The 26,658-nt window shown below is 39.4% G+C and overlaps 1 protein-coding gene across 2 annotated transcripts in view; it reads left to right on the forward strand.

Annotated features, from left to right (window-relative positions):
* The window catches only part of alpha-Man-IIb (alpha-Mannosidase class II b), a 176,558-nt gene that overhangs the window by 71,178 nt on the left and 78,722 nt on the right, over window positions 1-26,658 (forward strand). For both annotated transcript variants that reach the window (XM_043433123.1, XM_043433122.1), the window contains exon 2: window positions 7,495-7,942. In XM_043433123.1, the coding sequence (XP_043289058.1) occupies window positions 7,619-7,942 (324 nt within the window). In that variant the 5' untranslated portion in view covers window positions 7,495-7,618. The remainder of the gene's footprint in view (window positions 1-7,494; window positions 7,943-26,658) is intronic.

Genomic DNA, 26,658 nt, shown 5'->3' on the forward strand with positions numbered 1-26,658 from the left:
TAACTCAAGTAACAAAACAAATGTAATTACAAGCTTCCTACCAAACTTCATTGCAGAACTTTTCCAGTCGTGCATAACCCGATTTGCCCTTCCCGACTCAAATATCAGCATAAATATTCAACGGATACATAATACATTGTTCAAATGTCGTTACATTCTGTCGAGCATAGCCTCAAGGTTGGTGCGACTGATGAGAAAGTTTGTCCATCGCGAACAAAAACTTATTCAGTCGAAACAAAAAATGCATCGAATTCGACGTTTTTTTTCCACAACAGCAAACAACTTGGTTTATTTATAAAATAAAAAACAAAATCCTCGTATCTACAGAATTCTCGTTAAACTCGACCACATTTTGTCGATACATACATTAAATTTTTTTTTTTTTTTATTTTTTTATTTTTTATTCCCCTATCCAATTATTCGAAGGGAAGGAGAAAGAGGTTACGAATATCGAGTTGGATGACGGTACAATGCAATTGCGGGAACGAGTATCGATCATTCATAATTTTCGTTGGACGTTTAATCAACTAGTGCAGCCACGTCGTCGTGCGTATAATTTACGCCAACCAACGCAATACTATAGTTTCGTGATCGGAGTACCTGCTCCAGTGTGTGCATTGTACATGTGCATATCACGTATATTCCACGGGCATAAGGGTTCTTGGGTAGAGGACTGCGATCGACGTCCTCGAACCATCCCACACCAGAACGCGTGATATACACCGCAATGCATTACTATACTAATAGGGGTCGATGTGAACATATACGAATTTGGTTACGTAAACGACAGAGGAAGTTTATGAAAACTATGCAAACTCTGGCCATAGTCTATTCCCATTTTGGTATAACTTTTAACTTGTGCTCAGTTAATCATCCATTTATCGAGAAAATCTTTACGATTGATGTTGAAAATAGTTTATTATCAGTTTTGAGTGATTGTTATTGATAAAGATAACGATTTTGGGAAACTTTTTGTATGGAGTCATTGCGATTTGATGGTGCTAGAAATTTTTCTTGATGTCGAGCATTGGGAAAAGGTTTCGAAGGGTTTTTATGAAAATTGATTAATGTCGAAAGGATTGCGGTTTCACGTTTTTGTTTTATTGTAATCGGATTGGATGGATTTTGAAGAGTTTGAAAAATATTAATTTTTATGAGATTGAAGCTTGCGAAGTTGGACTCCAGCGAAATGACCGAAAAAAACGTGAGTAATTCTCCTATTTTTTATTTCACGAATCATTATTGTAAAAAAATGGTAAATAAGAGATTTTTTTCGTTCGTATCGCTGAACTCCAACATGCAAGCTTCAGCGTCGTTCAATTTTTTTCTTTTTTTCCATATTTTGGAAAAGTGATTTTTTTCAAAGGATTTCTCGAATACATTCCGGTGTTCGAGGTTTTTCTAGAGTTAATAAATACTGACGGTGGTAATTTTTGGTGTAGAACTTTGGTGATATTCGAAGTCGTCCGTGAAAGTCGCACCGCCAACGTGGTTATACGTTTCCTGATAGTTGCCACTTCCCGTTCATGGTTATGGAGGGACATTAATGCGGTTGTAAAGAACACGCGGATGTGATGCCGACTGATGCGTTTGTTTCGTTAGTTTTGGCTTTGCTGCTTCATTATTCTTTCCTAATAACGCGCATCAAATGACTGAAATTTGAAATTTTGGGGTCTAATGAAATGAAGGAAAAAAACAATTTGTAAATGTCCAGCAATTTTGTTCCCTTTCTAATTTGCAATTCGTAGCTTTCCAGCCTACACAAATGACTCGTGAAATCGAAAATTGGGGTATCACAGATCATTTTTTTGTTCGTTCCGTTGCAAGCGTAACGTAGCAAATTTCAGCGTCATCGCAACAATAAATTCGATGGTGACAAACGTAGCAGTTGAGGTTAATCTGGACTCAATTTTTGAACACCCGAAACTACACTTTCTTCGGGGCCGGGGGAAAGATGACTTTTTACTGCCCTCTTGCGATTTTTCTTCATTACTTATTATTTACTTTGATGAGCATGAAAACAAGATCAGATTGTCTCTTGATCACGAAAGTATTCCACAAATCTTTTGAAAGAGTAAAAATGGTTTAAATATTTATGCTTTCAAAAAAATGTCTTTCCCCATACAATGGTTGGTAAACAAAAAAGCGATAGACGTGCAGAAACAACAGTAATAAAAATATAAATGAGCTAATTAAACCATGGAAAAGCTTGGAAACGTGCCACAGAGCTTCATGTGGTTTTAAATTACCGAATGAAATTCGTCGTATAATAAGTTACACATGCTGCGTCAACCAACAGCATGGTCGGTTGGCCATATGCTGAAATTCCAAATTACTTGAGTTTGGGCTTAGAATACCTCGAGGATCCTTTTAAGGTATTCCTTTCACAAACCCGAATATTCTACAAATAATTGATTTTAAATAACAGTAAAGTAAAAGTGCATGCGAATAGATCGGCGAAATTTCAGGTCGGGTTATCGAACATTTAATAGAGAATTAAAACTTGAAAAATTGTAAAACTTATACGAGATCTTACCACCACATTTCTATTCAATAATTCATACATATACTAAATGATTCTAAATTCCTGATACAAACTGTCTCGCAGATGGAAAAAAATGTAAGGAATCCGTAGCAACGAAAAAATAAAGGGTTACCGAAGCCTTAAAAGAGATATTAACGATAGAAGTTGGAAAAATGGCAGAAGCAGAAGCTTTTCGTATATAACTGGGACGTCTCAGAGGTTAGGAATCAGTCCAAATTTCGAGTGCCTCAATTGGGTCTACCAAAAAATACGGTTATGCGAAAGGAATACCTTAAAAGAGTATTCTATAACGTTTTGTAATATTTTTTCAAAACCAATTATTCGAGAATAATGTGCCCACACACAGAGAAAAAAAAATTGTTGATTCAATAACAATTGGTGTCATTGAAGGAGTTTTCTTCATTTAAGGTAACTCCTGTACTGCATGCTAGTCAAATGAGTGCTAAATTTTTAAAACGCTTTTAGATCAAGTTTAACGTACCGATTAAATGTATTGTTAGTGGATTTGTATTACAACATATCTCATTAAGATGTAAAAATATTAAAAACGCTAGTTTTGCAAAACCATCAACTGATAAATGCAAATTTCCACGCTGACACATTTCTACTGGTATTTTTCAAAGAATTATCTGCGTTTTTTCGTCGATTTTATTGCAACAAGTCTCATTTTGTTCGTCAACCGGTCCTCCATGTATCCACCATGTAGTTGTTTTTTTAACTCGATCGTTTCACTGTTGCAGCTAATTGTTCATTAAGTGAAAAAACTTTTTCATTCATAATTTCTCTCAGGAATGAGTTTCAAAGAAAATCTACGTGGTGAATTCGTAGAGGATCAGTTGAGGAAGAAAATGAGACTTGGTGCAATAAAATCGGTTAAAAAATCGAGATGTTTCTTTGAAAAATACCTGTGAAAATGTGTCATCATAGAAATTTGCATCTATCAGTTGATAATTTTGCAAAACTATCATTTTAAATATTTTTTCACGTTAATAAGATATGCTTGAATACATATCTACTAACAATAATGTTAATCGGTACGTTGAACTTGGTCTAAAAGCGTTTTGGAAATTTAGCACTCATTTGACTAGCATGCAGTACAGGAGTTACCTTAAGGAAATTGAGGCATTAGAATGAAAATGATGTCATCGCTTTTAAACCGATTGCATCTTATAATGTGGAATGTAAAAAAAATCAGTTAAATTTCCAGACAGTTTAGGAGCGTCGTTGCTGAGAAAAATCAATAACAATTTGGGCCAAATGGAAGTCAAATGGAATCTTATAGAAGTCAAGACACATTCAGTGTTATCTCCGTTAAAAATGATGCTAAAAATATGAAATTTTTTGGACAACATGAGCAAGGCTTGCTGAATAATGTCAATTTTTTCAGATTTATCAGGAGATTTGCTGAGATTATATTAATAATAATCTGTTTCCCGTGCAGTTTTTTGAGGCTAGGATCGTCACCGTCGTTGTTTTCGACTGAGCTTTCACCAGTTTTTCGTCTTTTCTTTCCCAACTCTTCTTTAAAGTGTATGCAACATTGCCAAACTGTAAACTGGCCTAACATTTGAAAGGTACAGGTCATAACTTTTGGGTAAAAAAAAAATGATTGTACGGCCTCATCTTCCTTAACTGCAACGTTTTTGGAGAGAATGAATCTGCAGTTTGATCTAAAAGTCTTTTGTTCGTTGTTCGTTTAATCATATTTAACCTTGTGATTCCATTGGCACCCCGTACTACCACATTTCGTTGTTACAATTACTTTTTTTTATTAGTGCAATTTCGTAGATGCAATCGAAAATAAATCTGCACGATTTGGATGTGTATTTCATTCCATTTGAGGAAACCAGATCATTTCAACGACAATGGAACACGCCAACCGAAGCTTCAATATTTATAGGACGCTGTCATATACTCCCCATTTGAGCCGCTCGTCATTGTATAATTGGCAATGCTTCTGTTCCATTTGAAAATTAATGGAGCTTCTATTTTCATCTGTAGCTACAACGTGATTTCCTCGATTCGATGAGATTTACCTCGAGCATTGTCCTCCTCACTCGATTTATCGCTTCGATATCTCTATACTGTGTTTATACACGGTTTCTCCAGTGGGAGACCTTTGGTAACGCGAATTCTGGAGCGTTTCTACTAGCACTTACGACGTAGCCAAATGTCCCTGTTTCGATTGTAATGGCCCTCAGCCCGCTGTTCTGAGAGGGATCTTGACTGTGTAGTATCACTTACAATCGCTCTATTCCTGCGCGCATTTCCCCCATTGTATCGCGGCGAGGGTCCTCGAACACTGATACTGCGATAGAAATCTACCGAATTAGTAATAATCTGATCAACTTAATGCGAAGCAAATCCGTGATAAACAGCACTGAATTCGAGAATATTTCATCATTCATATTTTTTCTGCTCAAAATAACTTTCCTTCCAACAAATTAGAGAAAAATGCGCCAGCAAAGATCAATTTTCGTAAAAAAACTCGGTTATCCAGGATCTTTGGAAAAAACGTCAATTATTTTTCATAGAAAAAGTTATAAATTCTTATAATCTATAAATTCTCTACCAACCTCGTCTAGGGTTTATTGATCGGTAAACCCTGCCGGATGTAAGTACCGATTCTCATTAAACGAGTACTATATACGTATATGTTTGAGGAAACAAACCTATCAATAAATTTCGAGCGTCCGAGCCAATCGAACGTGAGAGCACGACCACCGCACGCAGTCACATACGCGAAGTTGCATCGTCTACACGGTTATGGACGAGCATAGTAACGTGCATGTGTGCCAAAAAGCAACCGCGTCCAAGCGTATATCGACCAAATAAATTTTCTACATGCCTCGTTCGCCAATACGCAGAGGCCAATGTGTCGTTCGATAAACAAAAATATTGCGCGTTCATTCTCCGTCTCCGTCTCTTTCTCTTTCTCTCGCACTTGCATGCGAATGGACACGAAGACTCGAGCACAAAACTTTGCTTTGTGTAAGTTTCTCGTTTGGAGTCGAGGAAATGGAAATGGAATAAGATCGGTCTTGCTTCGTTCGCGCAACTGATCGAAAATATGGCTCGTGCGATCCCGGAACGCTTTCTTATCCATCGCTTAAAGTCTCCCATGATTTGATTCTTCCTGGAATACAATTTATTGCTTTCCGAATCTTTCCTTTGGGAGGACATTTGTTTTTAAGCTTCTTTCGATCCCGAAAATTTCGGTTTGCGCGATGCCGATTCGTTGGAAGTAAACGAAGCTTTTTTCTACTCCGATTTTGCTAAGCAATCGATTTTTATTTTACCGATGCATCTTCGAATATTTCCACGATCTTTCGATTATAACTTTTTGTAGATTCGAACGTAGGGGAAATTGGAGTAATTCCGATTGCCTGAGGGAAATTGATTAATAACCAACCACATGATGAAATTACAAAATAAATTTTCGATCTAGTTTACTCCTTGATATATCTTGTTTACGATTTCCGATGTAAATTTTAATAAATGGATGAATAAATTGCTAGATATTTAGCAAAAAACCCTCCGTAAAATTCAGATTTACCCCGAACCTCCGGTATAATTCCGGACAGCCCTTGGCTGAGTCTAGATTGCATTAGAAATTGCTACACAAATCACAAACATATTTTCGACTCGTACTTTCGCTTGTGCAACTTTGTGAGCCCACATTTCACACTCGATTCACATAATCCAGTCTTCGGAAGGTGAATTTTCATATTTTTCAAAACAAAAATAACTTTCCTGTTTTCACATCGTTCACTGCTACATATTTATGCACTCAATATTATACGTTGGAGTTTTTTGTTTCATGTGCATTTACGACGTCACTGAAATTCGAAAAAAATCAATCGATATGGGGCACGAGCAGAAAATCCGGAATTCCTCCAAATAAACCGTTCGGACTTACCCCAAACTGCGAAATTTCACAAATTAATAAATAAATAAAAAATAGTAGGGTAAACCCAACTTTGAACTGTGTTAATGATTCTTGAATGGAATAAGGTTATTAAATTAATTTTTTTAATAACATTGAAACCGTTTATTCCGCAGTTTTATCAATTTAATGTATAGGCAAAAATTCGATCAAAATATGTACGAAATTTTATGATCGGTTTTAACTCGAAGAAAATAAATCACTTCACGTCTCGAACAATTTGAGTACACCAAACATCGATAGGGCTATCGCATGAGTTCAAGTGCATGAAAGTGCACGGAGAAAACGAGGCTGAAAATTCTAGAGGAAAGTACACTAAGAATATAGTATCTCGGGGACAGTATATAACTCGGTTGCAGCATTAATTCGAAGAGCAGTTATAACAATTTTTCTATCCACCATAATAAAAAGACCAACACTCATCCCTTTTATTCAAAAGACTTAAGAGCGTTTTTTTCTATAAGCATAGTAAAAAATCTTTTCAGTCATTTCAAATGTTTATATTGTAAAGTATGCTAGGGCAATCCTGAAAAAAAAAACGATATGTATGGTAAAATGTCACACGTATTCGGTCTATATTCGTGTATTTTTAATAGAACTTACAATGCTGACTGTCAAAATTTCTAATTTACAATACATTTCCACTTATCAGTAAGTGCTAGTCTGACATGATAAATAACACTCGAAAACAAAACAAAATATAGTTCTAACACGTGCATCACTTTCTGCTATGCACATAAAGCTGTTTAGAATTGAAGGGATGAAAAATTGGAAAATTCAAAAAATACTATGGTTTTGTAATCGGTGCTTAAATACTTATAAAATTCTTGAAAAATAATGTATTCCTCACTATACAAAACAAATCCGTTTTCTCCGTGTGGGGGTTTCGGAATATAAAGATATTGCGCTGTCCGCATTTACCCAGCGCTCAAAATTAACCAACTCTCCACTAAATTCGTCGTGAATACGAAAATAAATTTGATTTTCATTATTTCTGTTGCAGGAAGAAAACGTGCAAAATTGATATAAAAAATAATGATTTGATCAAAGGATCGTGAAACTAGCGGGTTGGATTTTTGATTGAGAACGGGTAAAGGAGCCGCGATAATTTCGCAATAAAAAGCGCGATGTACAAACTTCTTCGTCGTGGCTCGGGCCGCATGCTGGTGTTTTGCGTGATCGTTCTTTCGCTCCTGTTGTGCCTCTATTACGTTAGTCAAACTCAACAAACCCCGAGCACTGGTGCTGGCTCATCGGGAGCTCTTCTTGGACCTGAGGGACCGAGATACGACGGCAGTGGTGATGGCGCAGGACCAAACAGGGCTACGACAACCCTGGCGGAATACAGCGATCCACCGGACGTCAGAGTGTCAGCGGATACGTGCCCTCTCGTCGAACCAAGAAAAGTTGATATCGATGCCCAGGAGGAATTCAAAGAATTCGATTTCCAGGTACGTCTTTTTTCATTCTTCGTTCCACTTTTTCGAATCGTTCATTTAATTTCTACTGAATTTGTTGATAAAACCGATTCAGCAAAACTGTCTGTCCGAAGAGCTAAACTTCATTCGAAGATCATCGACATCCAACAAAAATTGTCTGATCAACATTCGGTTGGTGTTGGTAGAAAAAAACCTCAACCATCATCGGATCGAGATAAAATGTTGGAATGACTAAAATTTCGAACAGCTAAAATCTCGAGTTTATAAACTTCGAATGATGACAGAGACAGATCAATTCGACTGGAGGTTTGGAAGTTGAAAATGAATAAAGTAGGAAATTTCAAGGTTCGAAGCACGTTTACATCGAAAATGGAATGTAACAATCGCCCACAGAACGACGACTAGAATGTCGATTTCCCGAAAATTCGACAAGAATCAGCAATACTGTGAATATTCACAATTTCAAAAATATAATAACGAAAGACAGAATATTACTGAGGTTGAAATACTGAAATACCAAAAAGTCGGCGGGTCAAAATAGCGAAACGTTAGAAAATCGACCGAGCAAAATAAAGAAATGCAGCGGAGCTCAAATTGCACGTGTTTCACTCACTCACTTACTCAGACCGGTGATCTCCAACTTCAAACATCGGCGTTTTCACTTTCGTCTTTTCGAGCCATTCCTATTCTGTATATCTAAGTTTTATAGGCTCGAAAAATTCACTTTCGTTTTTTTGCTACTCTATATTCCGGTTTGTTTATAAAACAACGGTAAATGTGTCGAATATTGCTACTAATTGTAGTTTATTTTTTTTAAGGGGTTTAAAGTAATGCGCCTCCTTAATATTGCATGGGTTACCATCTACTGGTGCTAGAAAATGTTAAAAAAAAAAATTTGAACCCTTTTTGAGATGGGGCCGTGATTTGCAAACTTAAATATTGCTACTAATTGTAATTTATTTTTTTTAAGGGGTTAAAAGTCATGCGCCTCCTTAATATTGCATGGGTTACCATCTACTAGTGTTAGGAAATGATAAAAAAAAATTTGGACCCTTTTTGAGGTGGAGCCATGATTCGACACAATTACCAAAACGACTATTCTCCATTTTGAATTCGAAAATATGAACTTTTGACATTCGCGTGGTCTGTTAAAATTGCATTCGAAATGAAAACTATAAAAATATATATTCTCGAGTAAACACGAATTCAAAGAAGGAAAATATTCCTTAATAATCGAATACGATCGAGCACATAATCCGCTAAATAGTCGACCGGAAATAAGAATCTCGAATTACTTATTTTTCTCCAATCCGTTATTACAGCAATGAAAATTTCGAAATATCGATCGTTCTACAATTCGTATATTTGACACATTGAACCCTGCCCCCATCACCAGTTATAACAGCAAGCAGAAATCTGAACAAAGTTGAGAGTGAAAATAATCTTTGCGAATACTCCCAAGTCCTTACGCCGTCTTTACATATCGTAACGCATCGTAGTTACACGAGTATTCTCATCCCGTAAAAAGTTGGTCGGTGGTCGCACCGAGGCTGTAAAGACCAGGAGGAAGCATCCAACAATTGTGTAAATTGTCGGCAAATTTTGACGTCATTTTTAATTTCATTGTTAAAAGTGTGCCTCGAGGTACACGCTGCAGTTTTTTCTCGTGCTTTACCCTTCGCATTCACTGTCCGGTGGTTTTTTGTGAATTGGATTAACCGACGCGAGCTCGTGCTCCGTGTCGAATTGAATAATTACGCGACAGGAATGAGGATGGAAGCAGAAGTGACGGACCTCCAGGGGGGAGCGAGGGAGAAAGAACTATTCGTCGGAGTAGATACGGCCAGAATTACGGGGGTGGGGAGAAGAGAAAAGAGAATGAGAGTGGCGTAAAAGTGCGGAGACAGCGGTACACCCGGGCGAAAGCCAACTCGATTAAACGTTCGGCGTTTCCCGAGTTGTCTCTCTTTTATGTGCACTCCCACGTACACGTACGTCCATCTAAAACTGTATACGCAGCTATAGAAAGAGGGAGAGGGAGAGTCGAATCGTTGGAAACCATAACTATTACGGTGTTGCGCTGTTGTATATGGTGGCAGAGCATGGAATATGTACATGGGATGGGCGGCGTACGATTCGTTTTAATTACACACGCTCGGTGTCTCTTCGGGGTCTCGACGTGCCACATTTGTGCTGCGTAGTATGGAGAGCATCCCTCGAAACGGGCTCGCCATCTCTTGCTTTTCTCTTTACCTGCGACTCTCGCTTTTCGCCCTTATCCATCGTGTAATACCAGTGACAAATGAACAAGCTTCTCGTCACGAGGGCAATGCTTATTCGACTCTCGTACTATTCGAGGGGTGAGGAACACCCCCATTTACGTTTTACGTTGGGATTTTCGCGTGGTCAAATCTTCTTTTGGAACGTTCTGAGCACAAAGGATTTCGAAATTTTGGGAAATCTTTATTTCGGGGCTTGTGCTGACTGGGGTCCGTTAATGGATTATACAGTAAATTGGATTTTGCAGTGATTTTGATTAAAAAATTGGGGGAGGAGGGAAACTTTGTCAAAATAAAGTTGCAAAGTTCTGCGAAAAGGTTCTGCCAAGACTCGCCAATTATTTAATCGAATGGACAATGAATGGGAAGATGAAGGAATATCGCGACCTTTCCAACAAGCGAACACTTATTTTCTTCTGCTCTTACACATCTTGTGAGATTATTCCACTCGAAAAGAGCGATTAGGGAATTTTATAAGCTTCGCACTCGGAACGGCGAACAAACGACTAGCGAAAGAGCTTTCCACGCTTTTCTTTCCCTCTCTCTCTCTCCCCGTGTCTTCTTTTCTTTAGGAAAAGTCTCTATACTTATTCGCATTTTCCCCCGCCGAGCCACTACCCGACCGGAAACTTGAGCTCCTTTTCTCACCTTTCCTTTTTAGTCTTTATGTGGCAGCGTGCTCGTGTGAGTGTGATTCTTTTCTATGGAGAAAAGAGTCTTTTTAGATTCACAGTTGCCAAGAACGCGACTTTCCAACGAGGACTTCTTCCTCTTCTCAGGAGAGCTGAAAGATCCTGGCGAAAACGAAAAATGCAAATTGAGCATGCGAGTTCCATAGTAATACTCACACGAATACTTCTCTTAATCCCCTCTTTCTTTCTCCGAATCTCTCCATTTGCAGCAGTATTTTTGTATCTTTATTTCGTTTTTCTTTTTTTTTTGTATTTTTTTTTTCTCGAGTCCTGAAATCCTCTTCGTGTCACGTTTATTCGTGGTTCTCTCGCGGTTGCTCCGACCATCTTCGCCTTGGAATTTATTTAAACGTTGGGGGAAAAAAAACACGACGCTGTACTTGGATTGAAAATAATTCGTTGCCAATCGTCATGGACGTTCCCGTTCAGGCTTTAATCGAATCGAGAATAAAATTTACTCGAAAGACACAAAAAATACTTGGACGATGTAGGAACAAATAAAATCCAACGCTTTTGGCTCTCGAACCACGACTACTTATGCATGAAAGTTTTTTTTTAAAGATTGAAAGAAAGAACCATTGGAAAAGGGAAGTTTGAAGTGCCACCTTTCGATACCACGAAGATTCAACTGCCGTCATCCGATTTAGTCCGACCTAGTTGCGAAGTTACGTTTGACTTACGCCAGGAATTATTGAACACTTGCCATCGATTTCAATGACTTTGTGTTCGTTTTACATACTTCTCGGTCGCCACTTCATGCCTAATATTTAGAAACAAAGTCGCAGGGCTATCGAACGATGGAAAAATCTAGCTGACCTCGCAGGGTGGGCGCAGGTGACTCTTCGACAAAAGTGTCGCCTGAGCTTGGCATTTTTTTAACGAAATTATGGAATTCACCCTTCATGTGGACTCTTCAGTGTGTTGCTTAATCGAATGATCAAATTTTACAATTTCCTATGAGAAAAATAAAATTCTACTTTCTCAAGAAATCGTTTCGCTTCGCCTGGCTGATCAGTTTACTGGCGGCCTTGCTCTACTTACGAAACTTGAGACACAGCATGAATGCTGTAAAAAACTAGAGACAAGTACATTTATGCCCTTTGGGCAGGCACCTGTAAAATCATGGAGAAAAATTGCAAAAGGAGAAAAATTGGACGCAAAAAATTACAACCACAAAAAATACAATGACATTACACAAACAAATTGCCACCAAAAAAACTAAGATCACGAAAATTAAAAAAACAAAATTATAAACCAAAAAGTTGAAACAAAAAGAAATTTGGCTGTTGCACTTGGCGTTCACTCGACTTGCGAGTTCGTGAGTATAAGATACAGATAAATTGAATGATATTAGCTAGAAAAAAACGCCGAGTACAACAGCCGACTTTTTTTGTTTCAACTTTTTAGTTTATAATTTTTTATCGTTTGCAATTGTCTTTTTAATATTTGTGATCTTAATTTTTTGTCCACTTTTACTGTGGCCTTGTTCTACTTGCAATCAGCATTCTTGCTGTATGTTGATTTTCGTCAAATTGCGAGTTTTTAAAATGGGAATTAAAAAAATAGAGGCACAGACCACGGGATAGTTGACTGGAAATCCTGCGTACTTTCCTGCTTTATATTGAATCGTAAAATTTACTATCTTTCGTTCCAAATTAAAAATTGCATAAGATTTGTTCGCAGCTGCGTCGGACCTTCCGGAAGTAAGCCATTACCGAAAAAATGATGCGCAGCTGCGCTCGTTGATCTCGTCAATTTTTTAAATTTAATTTTATAGTTCAACAGAACACTTTCCACGGAATTTCAACTGATTCCAAAGCTTCGTTAGAAGCAGTCGCACCATTCCAGTCTATACTGAGCCAATCTTGCTTTACGCAGTAGCCCTTAAAGCCATATTTGCTTTACGCACCGTTAAAAAGTTCCAGAACTCAGCTCATCACCAGACGTCGTTGAGCTCACTCGCCAGAGGAGCTCGGAATACGCGTCTGTAGGTAGGAACGTGTGGTCAAACGATTGTTGATCACAAAAAGCAAATAAAAACGTGATTTATCGGGGAGACAAAGTGTTTCCTGATGCAGCCTTCAAAAATCAAAGAACGAATGAGAGAGAAAAAAGACACAGAGAAAATGGAACACGAGACGACGTGTGCTACGATTGATCTTGTCTTTTGACGCACCTGCATTGAGGACGTTTCTCCGATATTTTCACCGCGTTATTCTCCGATTCGCCGATACGTTAGTTCCACGATGTCACTTTTTCAACAATTTAATTCCTGTCACTTTTATTTTTCTGAACGTCGATACTTTTTCAGCATCTCAAATTGTCCAATTACTCGAAGCGTTGAATTACTCTCTTTTGTTTCACAGTCGCTGCTTTATATTAATTGATGACTAAAAAACAAAAAACATCCGAACGCGTTCGGTCGACGCTTTCATGCTTCTCTTAATTTTCCATCCTGGCCATTGAACTCACAGCAATGAGAGCCAAAAGCTTTTCAACATTCGACTCGAACGAATATCAACGACGAATCGAATCGAATCGAGCTTCTCTCATCCCAAATTGCTGCTGCAAGTTCACTGTTTTCATGTCGAAAAAATGTTGCGTGTACCACGAGAAAACTGTTATTGCACGCTCTACCTTTGGCTTAAAACTCACCGAGTCCTTTCGACGTGAAACTTTTGCTACAGCACAAGATGGGTTAAGGTTGACACCGGAGCTTGCGTGACATCACCTCATTTACAGAATTTCGTGTCGATGCCATGCGACTTGACTCTTCCCTCGCCCCTCTCTGCCTCATTCTTTCCCTTTTTCTTCTGCTTTCTTCGGCTCAACTACTCCGAACCCATAGTAGTACCTAACTGATACAACTAGCCAACTAACTAAAGATTTTCTGACCCCAATTCCAGCTTGACTAAACCCCCTCCGGAATACTCTTACTTAGTTCACATCAAAGGCCACGTGAACAAGTGAATACAAGTGTGTATGAGGGTGATGCTGAAAAAGTCCTTTTTCTAATCTTGATTTTTAATTCTAAGTAAATATTTTGGTAAATATTTTCAATACTCACGTTGTTAGGATTTGAGGTTAGAAGCGAGGAGAAAATTTTTGGTGAAATGGAAAAACTGGAAAAAACGGGAACGAATTAACATTAAATCATTGCAGGTGAATTATAAATTAATAAGAAGAATATCAAGGTGGAGTCATTTTATTCATCGTCAGTAGAAAGTTAGTTAGATTTGATCGGATTTAGAAATACCTTAAAATTCAACAGCTTGAATTGTAAAGATTCGAGGATTCAAGACAAGTCGTACAAAAAAACGGAAGAGAATGAAACCAGCTGTACGACGCGACTGCACTCGGTCTTGAATCAACATTTAAGGAGAAATTATCCATGAATTCGGTTCATAAGGTTCAATAGGAATGATGCGCGACGGGTCTCATCGAAGCGTTAATGTGACCCAAAGAGTTCGTGAGACGCGATTTTGCCTGGTCGTGCATCCGAAAAAAATGTTAAAGATACAAATAAATACCTGAATTCGAGAGCGAAGGACAATTGAAAATTAGTTTCGGTTGAAAGATTCGATTAGGAGACAAATTCTTTAATGCGCGGACGATTGTCTCAAAGCCAACTTCTTTTATGGTTTATTAAAGCTAATTTTATTTGTCTTGTGATATAACTAAATGACGAAATTTTTATTCAGCGAACGGAACTCGACTTTTTTTCACTATTCTGGTTGGCATATCGAGAAGATCTCCTCGAGTTGTTTTTTTTTTCGTTGCTAAGCGACTAAACATACATCAAAAGCGAATCTGTGATCGAGTCGGCCGAATTATCTGAAGTTATCGATGTGATGATGATTCAGAGATAACGTGAGAAATAGATATTTTAAACACACTTTTTCTAAAAATAGTTCTACATTTTTTTCAGTATTATTATCAATAAAAAATCATATGGGGATTTATTTTAGGGAGAGGGACGGTACGAAAACCAAAAAAATAAAAACATTTGAAACAGTCCGAATAAAATTTCAGTTTCTTCGTTATTGTCATGAATGAAAAATGACCCCAAAATTTTTGGCAACGTGTAATATTGATTAAAAATTATATTGCGACTAATTTTAAAAATGGAGAAGGTAAGAAAAACACAATTTTGTTTTTATGAACGAAATTTCAATTTCTTAGTTACCGTAATCATTCGTTCTTTCAGTATTCATTGTTCCAAACTTATACAACTCTTTATCTTTAACACATAGAAGTGGTTGGGTGGGTCCAGAACTCCTTTCTTCTTTTGTACATCGATTTCCCTACCTCCCCCTTCTTGATTATTTTCAGCTTTAAAAAGAAAATGTTTCATCAAATTTTTATCTTCCCTCTCCCTAAAGTTAATCGCGGTATCATTTTTCAACAATGGCAATCCTCAAAAAACCACTTTGCACGCTTATCAGCAAAATTGAGTACTGTAAGTATTTGCCAATATTTTAATACTTCATGAAAAAATAATTATCGTTGAAACAAAATCGAGAGTCGTATTTCACGCTGATATTAGCTGGGAATCACGATTCAGCCATCTCATTTTTTCGGTGTTACGCCAATACTTGGTAACTAATTAAAAAAAAAAAGTTTTTCATTAAAGTTTTTTCTCGTGTTCTTCTAACATTTTATGAATTCTTCCAAAACGTGTACAAATTTTAGATGATCAAAAAATTAAGTCGTGATTTCTGTGATTGAGTATAAGGCGGCACGCGAAAGAGATCCTCATCGGTCGCCACCGTACCGTATGCAAACGTAGAATTCCTAAATATGGAAGAGAAAACGTAGTATGAGTCTTGATAAAACGATTTAAATAATCATTCTCCAAAATCCCATGTCACAGATCACCAGTCTTGACATCAGGATCTTTGTGTACGCGCATACGTTTGTCCTGTCACACACGACAGCGGACGACGTCAGAATAGAATGAATACTTAGCCCACGAGATTGGATGAAGCCTTTGCATCGATTAGCTCTTGCTTGATCAATTCTCAAACAACAATAGCTTCACTGCTCCACGCTCTCTGCCACCAGAATATCTCTCTACACTTACAGTTCTGTAATCTTCATGCCTCCTCTTCGTCTATATCGAATGATCAAAGCTGTGTCAAATTCCGACTAATGCTTAATTGCTTATCGAGGAGATTGTTGGGGGACTTCAGGAACAAAGCGAGAAATAGCGAGAGAGAAAGAGAGAGGAGAGATGGAGATGGAGAGGAAACGGAAGCTGGGAAGAGGGAAACATCCTGCTGAAGAGCGTCATCAATCATGATTGAATGATCGTTCGCTAGCAGTCAATTTGTGAATTTCTGGATTCCAGATAATCGAATCACCCCTAATTTGGCGCTTTGAATCATTGAACGAAATTTCAACTGATATTTGTCGTCGTAGTCCAATAATTTGGTCATCGGTCTTCATTATACACTGCGCAATTAATCGGATGTTTATTCTGTTTTCTGCGTAATGGAAAGTGATCATAAGCAATTATAAGATTTTCCTGGAAACCCTGAGAGCCAAGGAAAGTGAAAAAAGTTATTTTTGACACAAAAATGTGGAAAATGATAGTTCGCGCATCGGCTGACGTGATCTCATCGGTCTTTACGCACGCGAACGTCTCTAGACTCGATTTTAGAACGGAAATGTGTGAATTGACGAACCTGATTGAAAGACGTTACATCGCTTCGGATCGGAAAGTCTGCTTAGCTGCGGTTTCAATTTTGTCAATCAACGGGTGAAGTTCCATCGGGTTGGTGGAGATTGCCATTGCCAGTTGAGAGGAACCCGGCTGAGACAAAACTCGAGCTGTATATAAGCCAACGAGAATCGCAGCAGTTTGCGGAGACTCGACAGACAATCCCGAGTGCGGTTGTCGTACACAATTGTCTCCTCTTTTGCTCCCTCTCTCTCCCTCGCTGTTGCACTTGCTATCTTCCCTTCGGCTGTTTTAGACTATATCGTAGAAGCTCAAGCCCGAATCCCGTGGTTTGCCGGAAATGGATGTTCGGGAGTGGAGAATAAGATGTTTGGAACCACGTATCAGCTTTCTGCTTCACGTGCTGCTCCCTACTTATCGAAATTGTGCCAAGTAGAACTCAATCGTTGTACATTTGTCTCCATTTTCGATTCCGGATCCGAGGCAAGGGATGAAAAACATTCTTAAAATTGGCCCTTCGAACGGTTGCGTAGCGACGCCACTAAATTGCATTCCCTTCGATGGACTTTTCCACGTGTGTACGAGCAGGTGCTCGATGGGTTCAAAAAGGGCGTCGCTAGATTCGTAGTCAACTGGAGATTCGATCGAGAAATGAATATTCAATTCCACGAGGCAAATTCAAAATGATTTTCATGCTGCCAAAGTGTCTGTTTGAGCACAAAGAAAAAAATCCGTCATTCAAATTATCGTTGGTTCTCGTACTTTCAATATTCCTTCAAGCATTTCCGAAGAAATTGTTTGTAAGGAACGTCGAAATGAGCAAACTCGAGCAGTGGCGATTTGTCCCGTGGAATTTCCAGAATTCTTTATTCCTAAATTCCATTGAACATCGTGATCGGATGCGAGCGTATGGAGCGTGGCTTTTCGTGAGGGGGTCGCTCCGAATCGATAAGTCAGGCTTTCCTAAGGACACACTCGAGCCCTTTTCTTTGATCTAAGTGCCCTCAATTCGAGGGATTTACCCTGGCAAATCCTGGCACTTTCGTACTTTATTTCTGCAACTGACACTTTCCGTGGGCGCGGGCTTTGCGATCTGGATGACATTTGACTTAGTGCCAAAAGTTTCGTGCCCAGGATGCTCAGAAAGGCGGAATGAAGGGAAATGAAATAGTGGAAGAAAAGTTTCAACGTGCTCGGCTCACGAGCCAATGAGAAAAGTAGCCAAATTTTGGAGCCGCACACGTTCATATATTCCAAACGTCCAAAGTATTATCGCACCCTCAGAAAACTACAATACCGAACCGTACGGAAGGTCAATATCCAAGAGAGCCAGTGATTTCCACCTGACAATACGTCATCAGTATCGATATTCAAATTCCTATGAAAAGCTATGCGAAAATTGGATCGTCCATTGCTTACTCGTGGATTGAGTCAGCGCCTCCGAAACGTGTGCTCTGCCTGAGCGAATTTAGTTGGCCTCGATGGAGAGTCCTCTCTCGAGCACGCATTGTACCAACCAATCTAACTATATTAAACGCGATTATGCAGCTACACAAGAAGCTGAATATGTGCCCCGGTTATCAAGAGCTTCTCCCGACGTTCATAATGCTCTCTTGTGCGTGTGTGTACGTGATATAGTCGTGGATTTCAGCATACCTAAACAGCATTGGACTACGGAGTGTCTCGGAACTCTTGTCCGGCATCAGCAAGCCAAATGGGTTGAGAAAACTCTCGTAAAAAACTGCCTTAATCAATATTCCCTTCGACACATCCTCGACGAAGCTCCACCACAAATTCATCAGCCCATCCGCCCACAAAAACAAAGCCCCAAATCTCGTCTCTTCCGAAGGTTGCAACCAATTCTTAACTCCACTTCCGGTATGGTTTTTGGGACCGGCTGTATGTGCCACGATGACGTGCATCCGTTCGGTAACTCTCTCCGCTTATTCTCTCGTTCGTTCATGCGACGTTTGGAATTCACAGATTGTTCCGTTCGCCTCGACGCTTCCTCGAGAGTGCTCATCGATATGAATTACCGAAGTAACGTATGTACATTGCGTAATATACGCTATTACCTTCGTATATATCCGTTTATACGCACTCCTCTTCGCGTATATCTAGTGGCTCTATTTACAGCTCGTACCGACATACGCGTACATATATAATGGCGTTTACTGTGCTATGTACGATCCTCTTCGTGCCCAGAAATGTCGGTCCGTTTCCTGCTGGAATACACGTCAGTTGCTATTAACCCGTAGGGCCCATGTGTTCTGTTTCACGAGTTCTTGCACACACGATCCACGACAACCATCATTATTTGTGGTATATCTATGGATATGCGGTTACGACGTGTATACGAATAGAATCTCTCGTACATCTGGCAAAGTCCGACACATAGTCAGCCTCGGGCTGTGCTTTCGTCACGTCATCTCCGTCCATCACTTTCTTACGGCTCTGTAACTAGATCGCTCCGTCTCTTTCTTGACGTTGACGGGGTCGCACTTTGTTCCTGGATCTAACCACGTTCGCGTTTCAGCATCGCTATATTCCCCTTTGGTAATTCTCAGTTCTACTATTCGTAATGAAGTTCGTTGTAATGATATGAAAGTTTCGGTACTGCACGAATTAGAGGTTTTTTTACTTCGATTTTTGCCAGTGCTCTTTGGGAGGGTGTAGCAAATTATTTGAAAAGTGGTCGAAACTTATCGCTGGAACGGGTATTAGCTTCTTTTGTGAAGTGGGTACTTTGACGTTTTGACGTTCAGTGGTTACGGTCTGGTGACACGTTTAGTAGGAAATGATGCTGCGATGTTGCGCGAGATTCTGTCCCGTGGTGTGCGACACCGAACGACCAAACTTTTGTTCGGGTTTTACTGTGACAGCTGTGAATTCGGGAGAGGTTTAAGGTTCATCATGTCCGTGGGATCGTATTTTATGGGTGTCTAAATTGGGTCGATTTTTACTTCCTAATTTACCCCTTTAAATTAATGTCAGAGTTATTAATTCGAAATTGTAAATACATTTTTTCAACTTGTTTTTTGGCGAATGAAATTACGAGCCATTCATTAATCGGGGATTCATCACTGACTCAACCCAAATTCCATTCGTCCCTGGCGACAATATTATAGTTTTTTACGTAAAAAATCGCTGTAGAGAGCGCAAAGGGATCAAGAAAAATGTGTTAATAAAAAGACAGAAGACTATGACAGGAATAGGCCAAGCCAAGAGGAAACAAAACGCCGAAATAAGCAAATGTGAGGTTACGATCGTTCATTTTACCAATTTCGTTCAGTCTTTAACGTAATACGTCTTTATTACTAGTAAGACAATCGTCTCAAATTTTTTCCCAGACCTTTATTGTATACTTTATTGTTATTGTGTACTTTTTCATAAACTTCGTAAAAAGCGTTGATTCGTTATATAGAAAGGTAAACGATTTTTTACGCACAGTCCCTACAACTCTGTGTATTTTTATTCATATTTAAACACATTTATCTCAATAACTAATAAGACGAAATCTTCAAAATTGCACATGCTTGTCAGTCGACTACCCATTTAAATTCTGTGTAAATTTCAAGACTTTCTCAAGAAAATATGTTTCGCGCATGAACTACCTTAAAGATCGCGATTTCTTGGGTCAACGAAATCAGGTTTTAGAGATGAAGAGTAGAAAAACTGACGGATTTTTTTCAATTCGACTTTGATTGAAAAAAAAAAAACCAAAAAAAGGGGGAAGAAAAATGGAATTTTAATCTTAGCGCACAATTTTCTTTTCGTTTTAGCTTGTTTGTTTTTAATTTTTTGAAGGTATTTGATACTCAATGCTCTTTAGATCATGAGAAAAATAAAAAATAAAAGATAAAAGAAAAGAAAATCGATTTTTCTGGCCACTTTGACCGGACGACTGGTTTGAATAAAATTTCTTCTTTGCTAAAATTCGAATATATCTACCAATAGTTGTTTTTGGGTTACATCAATCGCAGCGAAATCTCATTTGATCGCTGCTTCCTAACGACACTCTCCTCCCAAACCAGAGGTCTTCGAATCTTTTATTTTTTTCATACCCGTCGTTAACCGACTTGTGTCGACGTCCGGGTCGACGAGACACCGTGCAGCAGAGAGGGGTCGATGAGAAATGGAGACACCGAAAAACGAGGAGGAACCTCAGCGAGACGAACGCTCTCGCAATTTAGGGCTTTCGTCTGGCTGTCGCAGCACTCGCCCAGGCTTTTGCAATTTGCCTAAGCAAACCTCTCCTCTCTCCCGGACTCTCTTCCTCCATCGCGGATATTCATATCCGTCCCACCCTTTACCATCACTCTGTTACCAATCCGGTTATATATGAAGTAATATATATAAATTCCTATGCATATATTCGTCCCTATCGGAAGCTTCTTCGACGCCACTCAATCAGAATTCAATTCTCCCTGATATCATACCCATTACGTGCGTGAATGAAAATGTATATGAAAGGTGGTTAAAAAAAAAAATTATTGTGCGAAAAAATGATGAATTCAATCGGTACTTTATATTTTCAATCGATTCCTGATGGTTTTCGCTGTTTTTATTTTCTTGGGAATTAAAAATCGTCGTTTCTTTTATAATTTTCGTTGTCGACTAGAAAGAAATAATGCAGAAAATTCAATAAAAAAGTATCCTCCTATTCGAGGAAACTTATTTACAAAATTATTATGAAAATTGTAAGAAAATACAAAAAGGTCGAAAAAAATGTTGATTTGCATTTGAAATGTAGTTGACAGTAAAATCCATTTTTCCATTTATCAAAAATTTGGTTTTTTAAATTGATTTAAAAAAAATGAAATTTCGGACGAAAACATCGCATTTTGAAAATTTCTGGAGACTGCTCCAAAGTTTATTGTAAAATTGTAAAACACTCGCTATTTCTGTAGACAAAAATTTCTGTTTGGCATAAAGAATACAGACGTGCAGAGGTTTTAATAATATTTTTTTCGCATCACGGTCCTCGATCTCAGCGATTAATTTAATTGTTGTTCTACTTTATTCCAACTTCAGTTGCAATCTTCTTTCACCTAATTCATTCGCCTCTTTATGTGCCGTTCTTATAATTGTTATTCTACATTCGTTCTCTTTTTATGGAGGCATCCGCTGCTCGGTACCTACATAAATGTGCCTGCATATTTGGATGGTATATGGAATAAAAGATTTTCCGAGCCACAAAAGATAAATGAAATGAGCGTGGTCTGTGCGGAAACGCATCTACCGTTGCGTGCAGCGGTATCATGTCTTGTTCCATAATTCCATGTATAAGAAAAAAAACTGCGGATAGAGAGAAGAAGCAACGGTGAGAAAAACCGCTTCGCAGTTAACCGCGTTAGAACTTGAAGATGTTGAAAAAGTTCGAATTCAAAATTCTCATCCATCGCACGCAGTTTTCTACTCCCAATAGACATTTCCAATCTTCCATTCACTGTGTCCGGAGGCCCACAAATTCGTCCTTCCACGTTCCCTCTAATTGTTAAAAAAACTTGCGATAAAATCATATGCCGAACGTTTGTGATCGGACTCGTTGGTGGTACGTAGCCGCGAGGAAAACGAGAAACGAGGAGAAAAACAAAATCGTACAGATAAACACACGCGCAGGCGAGTGGTCTATTGTGAAGCCGCCATCAATTACCGAATCGTTTGCCGTTTGACACGAAGAGGTTCGAGGGCCTGATTGAGGCAATGGGAAAAGCGGTTTAGATAATACCAGACAGATAGTTTGACAGATATAGCAGTGGGGAAACGCTGCCATAATGGTCTCACACATACGCATATAGACGACGCACACACACACACACGAGACTCAAATGGATCCTCGTTTACTCTCCACTATCGAGGAACAACGATCCTGAATCCTCTGCATCGACAGACGTGCCAATAGGGAATGCGGACAAAAGGGCACGGTCCACCTAGAATTAAAGGCTCCCTCCGACGCGAATTACGCCCTTCCGAACACTCGTTAACGATTTATATGCACCTATGTATAGCTCCTTGTTTCTCAGACGAAAGGGTCGATCGAGAGCATACTCGTATATAAACGTAGGTACAGATCTGACGCCCTTTTGGCCTTTGGCGATCAATATATCCTCGGCGAATTCCCCATCTCGATTTATCGGGGCTTTCATTCTCGAATATACGGCAAAACGTGAGCGCGTGTTCTGTACACCACGGAGTTCTATTTCAAAGCTCGAATGCTACGTTATCCGCGAAAATGATGTTAATATTTTAATCGCAGTGATAGCTATTCAGTGGAAAAAAATTTACGTACTTTTACAAGCTGGCAAGTCCGTTGCTACGAAATTCCTGCGATTGGGAACCGATCGAAGCGTCACGGATCCACCGTCCACGCCGAAACAAACGAGTCGACATTTCGTTGCAAATAATTGGCTGCGGCATAGCCGACGTTAAAATTCCCACGTACAAACGCGCTTCGCATACCAAAAATGCTTTTTCTTCTTTCATAAATAACAAACATATACACGGCTCAAGTAAGGCGACCACGAGAAGTCGACCAACTTCTTTTTACGAGTCCCATGGCTCTGGCATATTGAGGCCGAGTTTGCTCTCTTTCCTCTCCAAGTTCCGAGCAGGAAACATCGCGATGTCGACACTCAGTTTTCTCCCCAGAGAAAACTCACGTCCCATACGAATATGTATGAAGTGAACGAGAGAGAAAGACACACCGATCCATAAATTATGCGACTCAAAAGTATTTGCCCATCCCATCATGCTTAGTTCAACAACTTTGCTATAATTAAACGCGCGTGCCTAGAGGCTTGTAATTGGGTTAACGAACAATTGTTATGAACAGGAAAAAATAGTTGCAATTGCCATTTTCAAGAGGTCTTCCCTGTTTAGATGAGCAAAAGAAAGACTATTTTCACGAATTTGTTGTGACCTTTATAAATCATAAATGTGGACATAAAAAGTGTTAGGCCTCAAAAATACACTGTTGAAGTACACCAAATTTCTTTTTCGTACAAGCAAATAAAGTCAAAAATAAGTTTCACATGGATCTCGTCTCCCGATGCGCCTGCTCCCGAGGCATTTCGTGGCACGTGACGCTTTTTTTGCAGATCACCAGCAGGTTAACCATCCTCCGAGTTTTTTTCGCCCCCCATTCGAGCCGCCTTAAAAGAGTGTCCGTTTCTTGTGAATTTGTTGCTAACGAGTATTTTAGAGGCTGATGTTTAGTTTACGGGTAAATAATTTTGAGTGGTAGACTGTACGGAGTGGCTTGTTGGTCGTCTTGTATGGCATGGAAGGCGAGAGCGATAGGTCGGTCCCGTCGAAGCTGAAGAGCCATGTACGAACGTTTCTTTGGCTAATGTAGTCAGTTCAGTTTCGAGTTCTTCTACACCGATAAAAACCTTCGAATGAAAGAGACAGGCAGAGAGAAAAAGAAATATGGGAGGAGGAGGGGGATGAAGAAAGGAAATGGACTGATGGAGCTTTACGCGTATAACGTTGTTTCGGATCACGTATGTAAAGTATAAAAGGCACGGAGTACCAAAAGGGTACTTCTCGACGTACTCGTCCAACCCTCCACAAAACACACCGCGCCGTTCCTTGAAAGCTTCGGCGGCTTTCCATGTCATGTACTCTTTGCGTGTCTGTGCATATGCATGGATAATGTGACGTGTGTATATAAATGTGTAGGTTGACCTCCCTTGAGACGGCAGACACGATGGTGAATGATCTCTCCATTGCATCAGGTTTATGTAGGACTGTATACATAAATGAACATTTCGTTTCACGTGTCAGTTTGTGCGGGCACGTGTGCGTGGGTGTGTGAGAGAGCGTGCTCTCAAAACTGTTCGTCGATCGATTTCACATTATCTTGTATTCTATCCTCGCGATCCCGCATTACACGAATCGGTGGAAAAAAACGAAAAAGCAAATCCACATTTGTGGGATCGAGACGCCTCTTTTCTCAGCGATATTTTTACGGGCTCGGAAAAAGTTTTAGGTAGATTGAAAACGACGAGTCGGAGGATGGAATGAGGAAGTTTGGTGGGGGATATTATTCAAAGCCAAACAATCGGCAATATCTTTCGATAGCACGAGTGAAAGACTCTTCCAATTCTTGTTCTCCTTAGTTTTTTTTGTTTTTTTTTTTTTTTTTTTTTTTTCATTTTTTATTCTCGCTTTTCTAGCCTTGCACTGAATAAGGCTTGGTGCTTGGGAAAATCGTCTCGTCCTTTCTCACGGGCTCAGTGGATCTCGGAGAGTCTACCAGGATCACAACCATTCAACATTCTCGATCTAATCGTTCTCGCCTCAACGACCTCTCGCCCTCACTTTTCATCCTTCTTTTTTATCTTCTCTCTCCTCTCGCTCTTTCCATCTCCCTGACTCGATTTTAGTATCGACTCGACTAATCTTTTACGGAAAATCGGGCTGGAGTTCGCAGTGCTCTGGTCTTTCGCTTTTTGCCCTCAAGACGCTCTCACGCGGTTATGCTCTTTGCACTCGCCACGTGTTCAGAATCATTTTTACGAAGCGTTTGTATACGTCGAACAAAAATAAGCTCGAATCCAATATTTTTCAAGATTCTTCTGGTTTTCGACGGAAAAATTGACGGACATTCTGTCGCGGACAACTGTCAAGGGAGACTTTTTCAGACAGTCTTCGTGCTCACGAGGAGCAGAATTGTTCGCAGAATCGTGTCGGAAAAGACGCTCAGAAAATGGACCAAGTTTCACCTAAAAATTTCCTGTTGCGTATAAACTACGTGCACGCTCTGTACAAAATCGAATTTGGTTGATTCGCATTCAAAAGGAAATCCCTCTGAGCCAGAAATCAGAAAAATCAACCTCTCGCTCGAGATGTTCGTTCTTCGAAGGCGACCTTATCGCCTGCTCCTTATATCTGATGACGTCAACTCCCGCGGACTCAGCCTTGCAACGATTCCAAAAGCCTTTCTCGCAGCAGCTCCTTTCTCGAAGATATTGGAAAATCGTGAACAGATAAGGTAGCAAACTCCCCGTCGTGTACTTGAACACCTTTCGTCTTTGCACCCGCGCGTGTACGCGAACTTACGTGCTGGCTCTGAAGAAAAACACGTTCTTGTATGAAGTGCCCTCGTGCATCCGAGGCTAGTGCGAACGAAAGAAGAGCTTACGATGCATTTTCGAGGCATTTTGTTACACGTGAAATTTCACTTACCTGTACCCCCCCCCCCCCCCCCCCCCCCCCTCCCACCTAACACTTGGAGATCCAATACAGAGTTCAATTTCATATTGAAAATTCTATAAAATGTCGACGTGAACGCCGTACAAATTGCGAATATTTCGCTGCCATGAATGCTTCGCATATTTAGATCATTCAAGTACACTGAGCAAACGGATTCGTTTCGTATAGTGAGGAATATATTATTTTTCAAGAATTTTATAAGTATTTAACCACCGATTACAAAGAGCATAGTATTTTTTGAATTTTGCCATTTTTCCTCCCTTGAATTCTAAACGCAGCTTTATGTGGATAAAAAAGTGATGCACGTCAGAAATATATTTCGTTTTGTTTTCGAGAATTATTCGTCATGTCAGACTAACACTTACTGATAAGTGGAAACGTATTGTAAATCACAAATTTTTACTGTCAGCATAGTTAATTCTATGATAAATACACAAATATACACCGAATACGTGTGACATTTTACCATTCATATAGTTTTTTTTCAGACTTGCCCGAGTATACTTTACAATACAAACATTTGAAGTGACTGAAAGCATTTTTTACTATGCTTATAGAGAAAAAGAGTCTTGAGACTTTTGAATAAAAGGTATTGGTCTTTTTACTATGGTGGATAGAACAATTCTTATCACTGTGTAATGAGGAGAAATTGTGGGAGAAACCCCCCCCCCCCCCTACTCCATGCCAAATTTCGCTGGACCGTGTGGAAGGGAGTGGGCGAATTGAGCCAGAGTTCTAAAGTCAGTTAAGAAGCGGCCGCCCATGCGCTAGTAGATCACGGAGTTACAATCCAGAAGTAGTACAATAAAATATCCAGTGGATCGTCGAACGAATGGTGGAACACGCACTGGACAC

This window comes from Venturia canescens, chromosome 1, assembly GCF_019457755.1.
Source record: "Venturia canescens isolate UGA chromosome 1, ASM1945775v1, whole genome shotgun sequence".
Lineage (NCBI taxonomy): Eukaryota > Metazoa > Arthropoda > Insecta > Hymenoptera > Ichneumonidae > Venturia > Venturia canescens.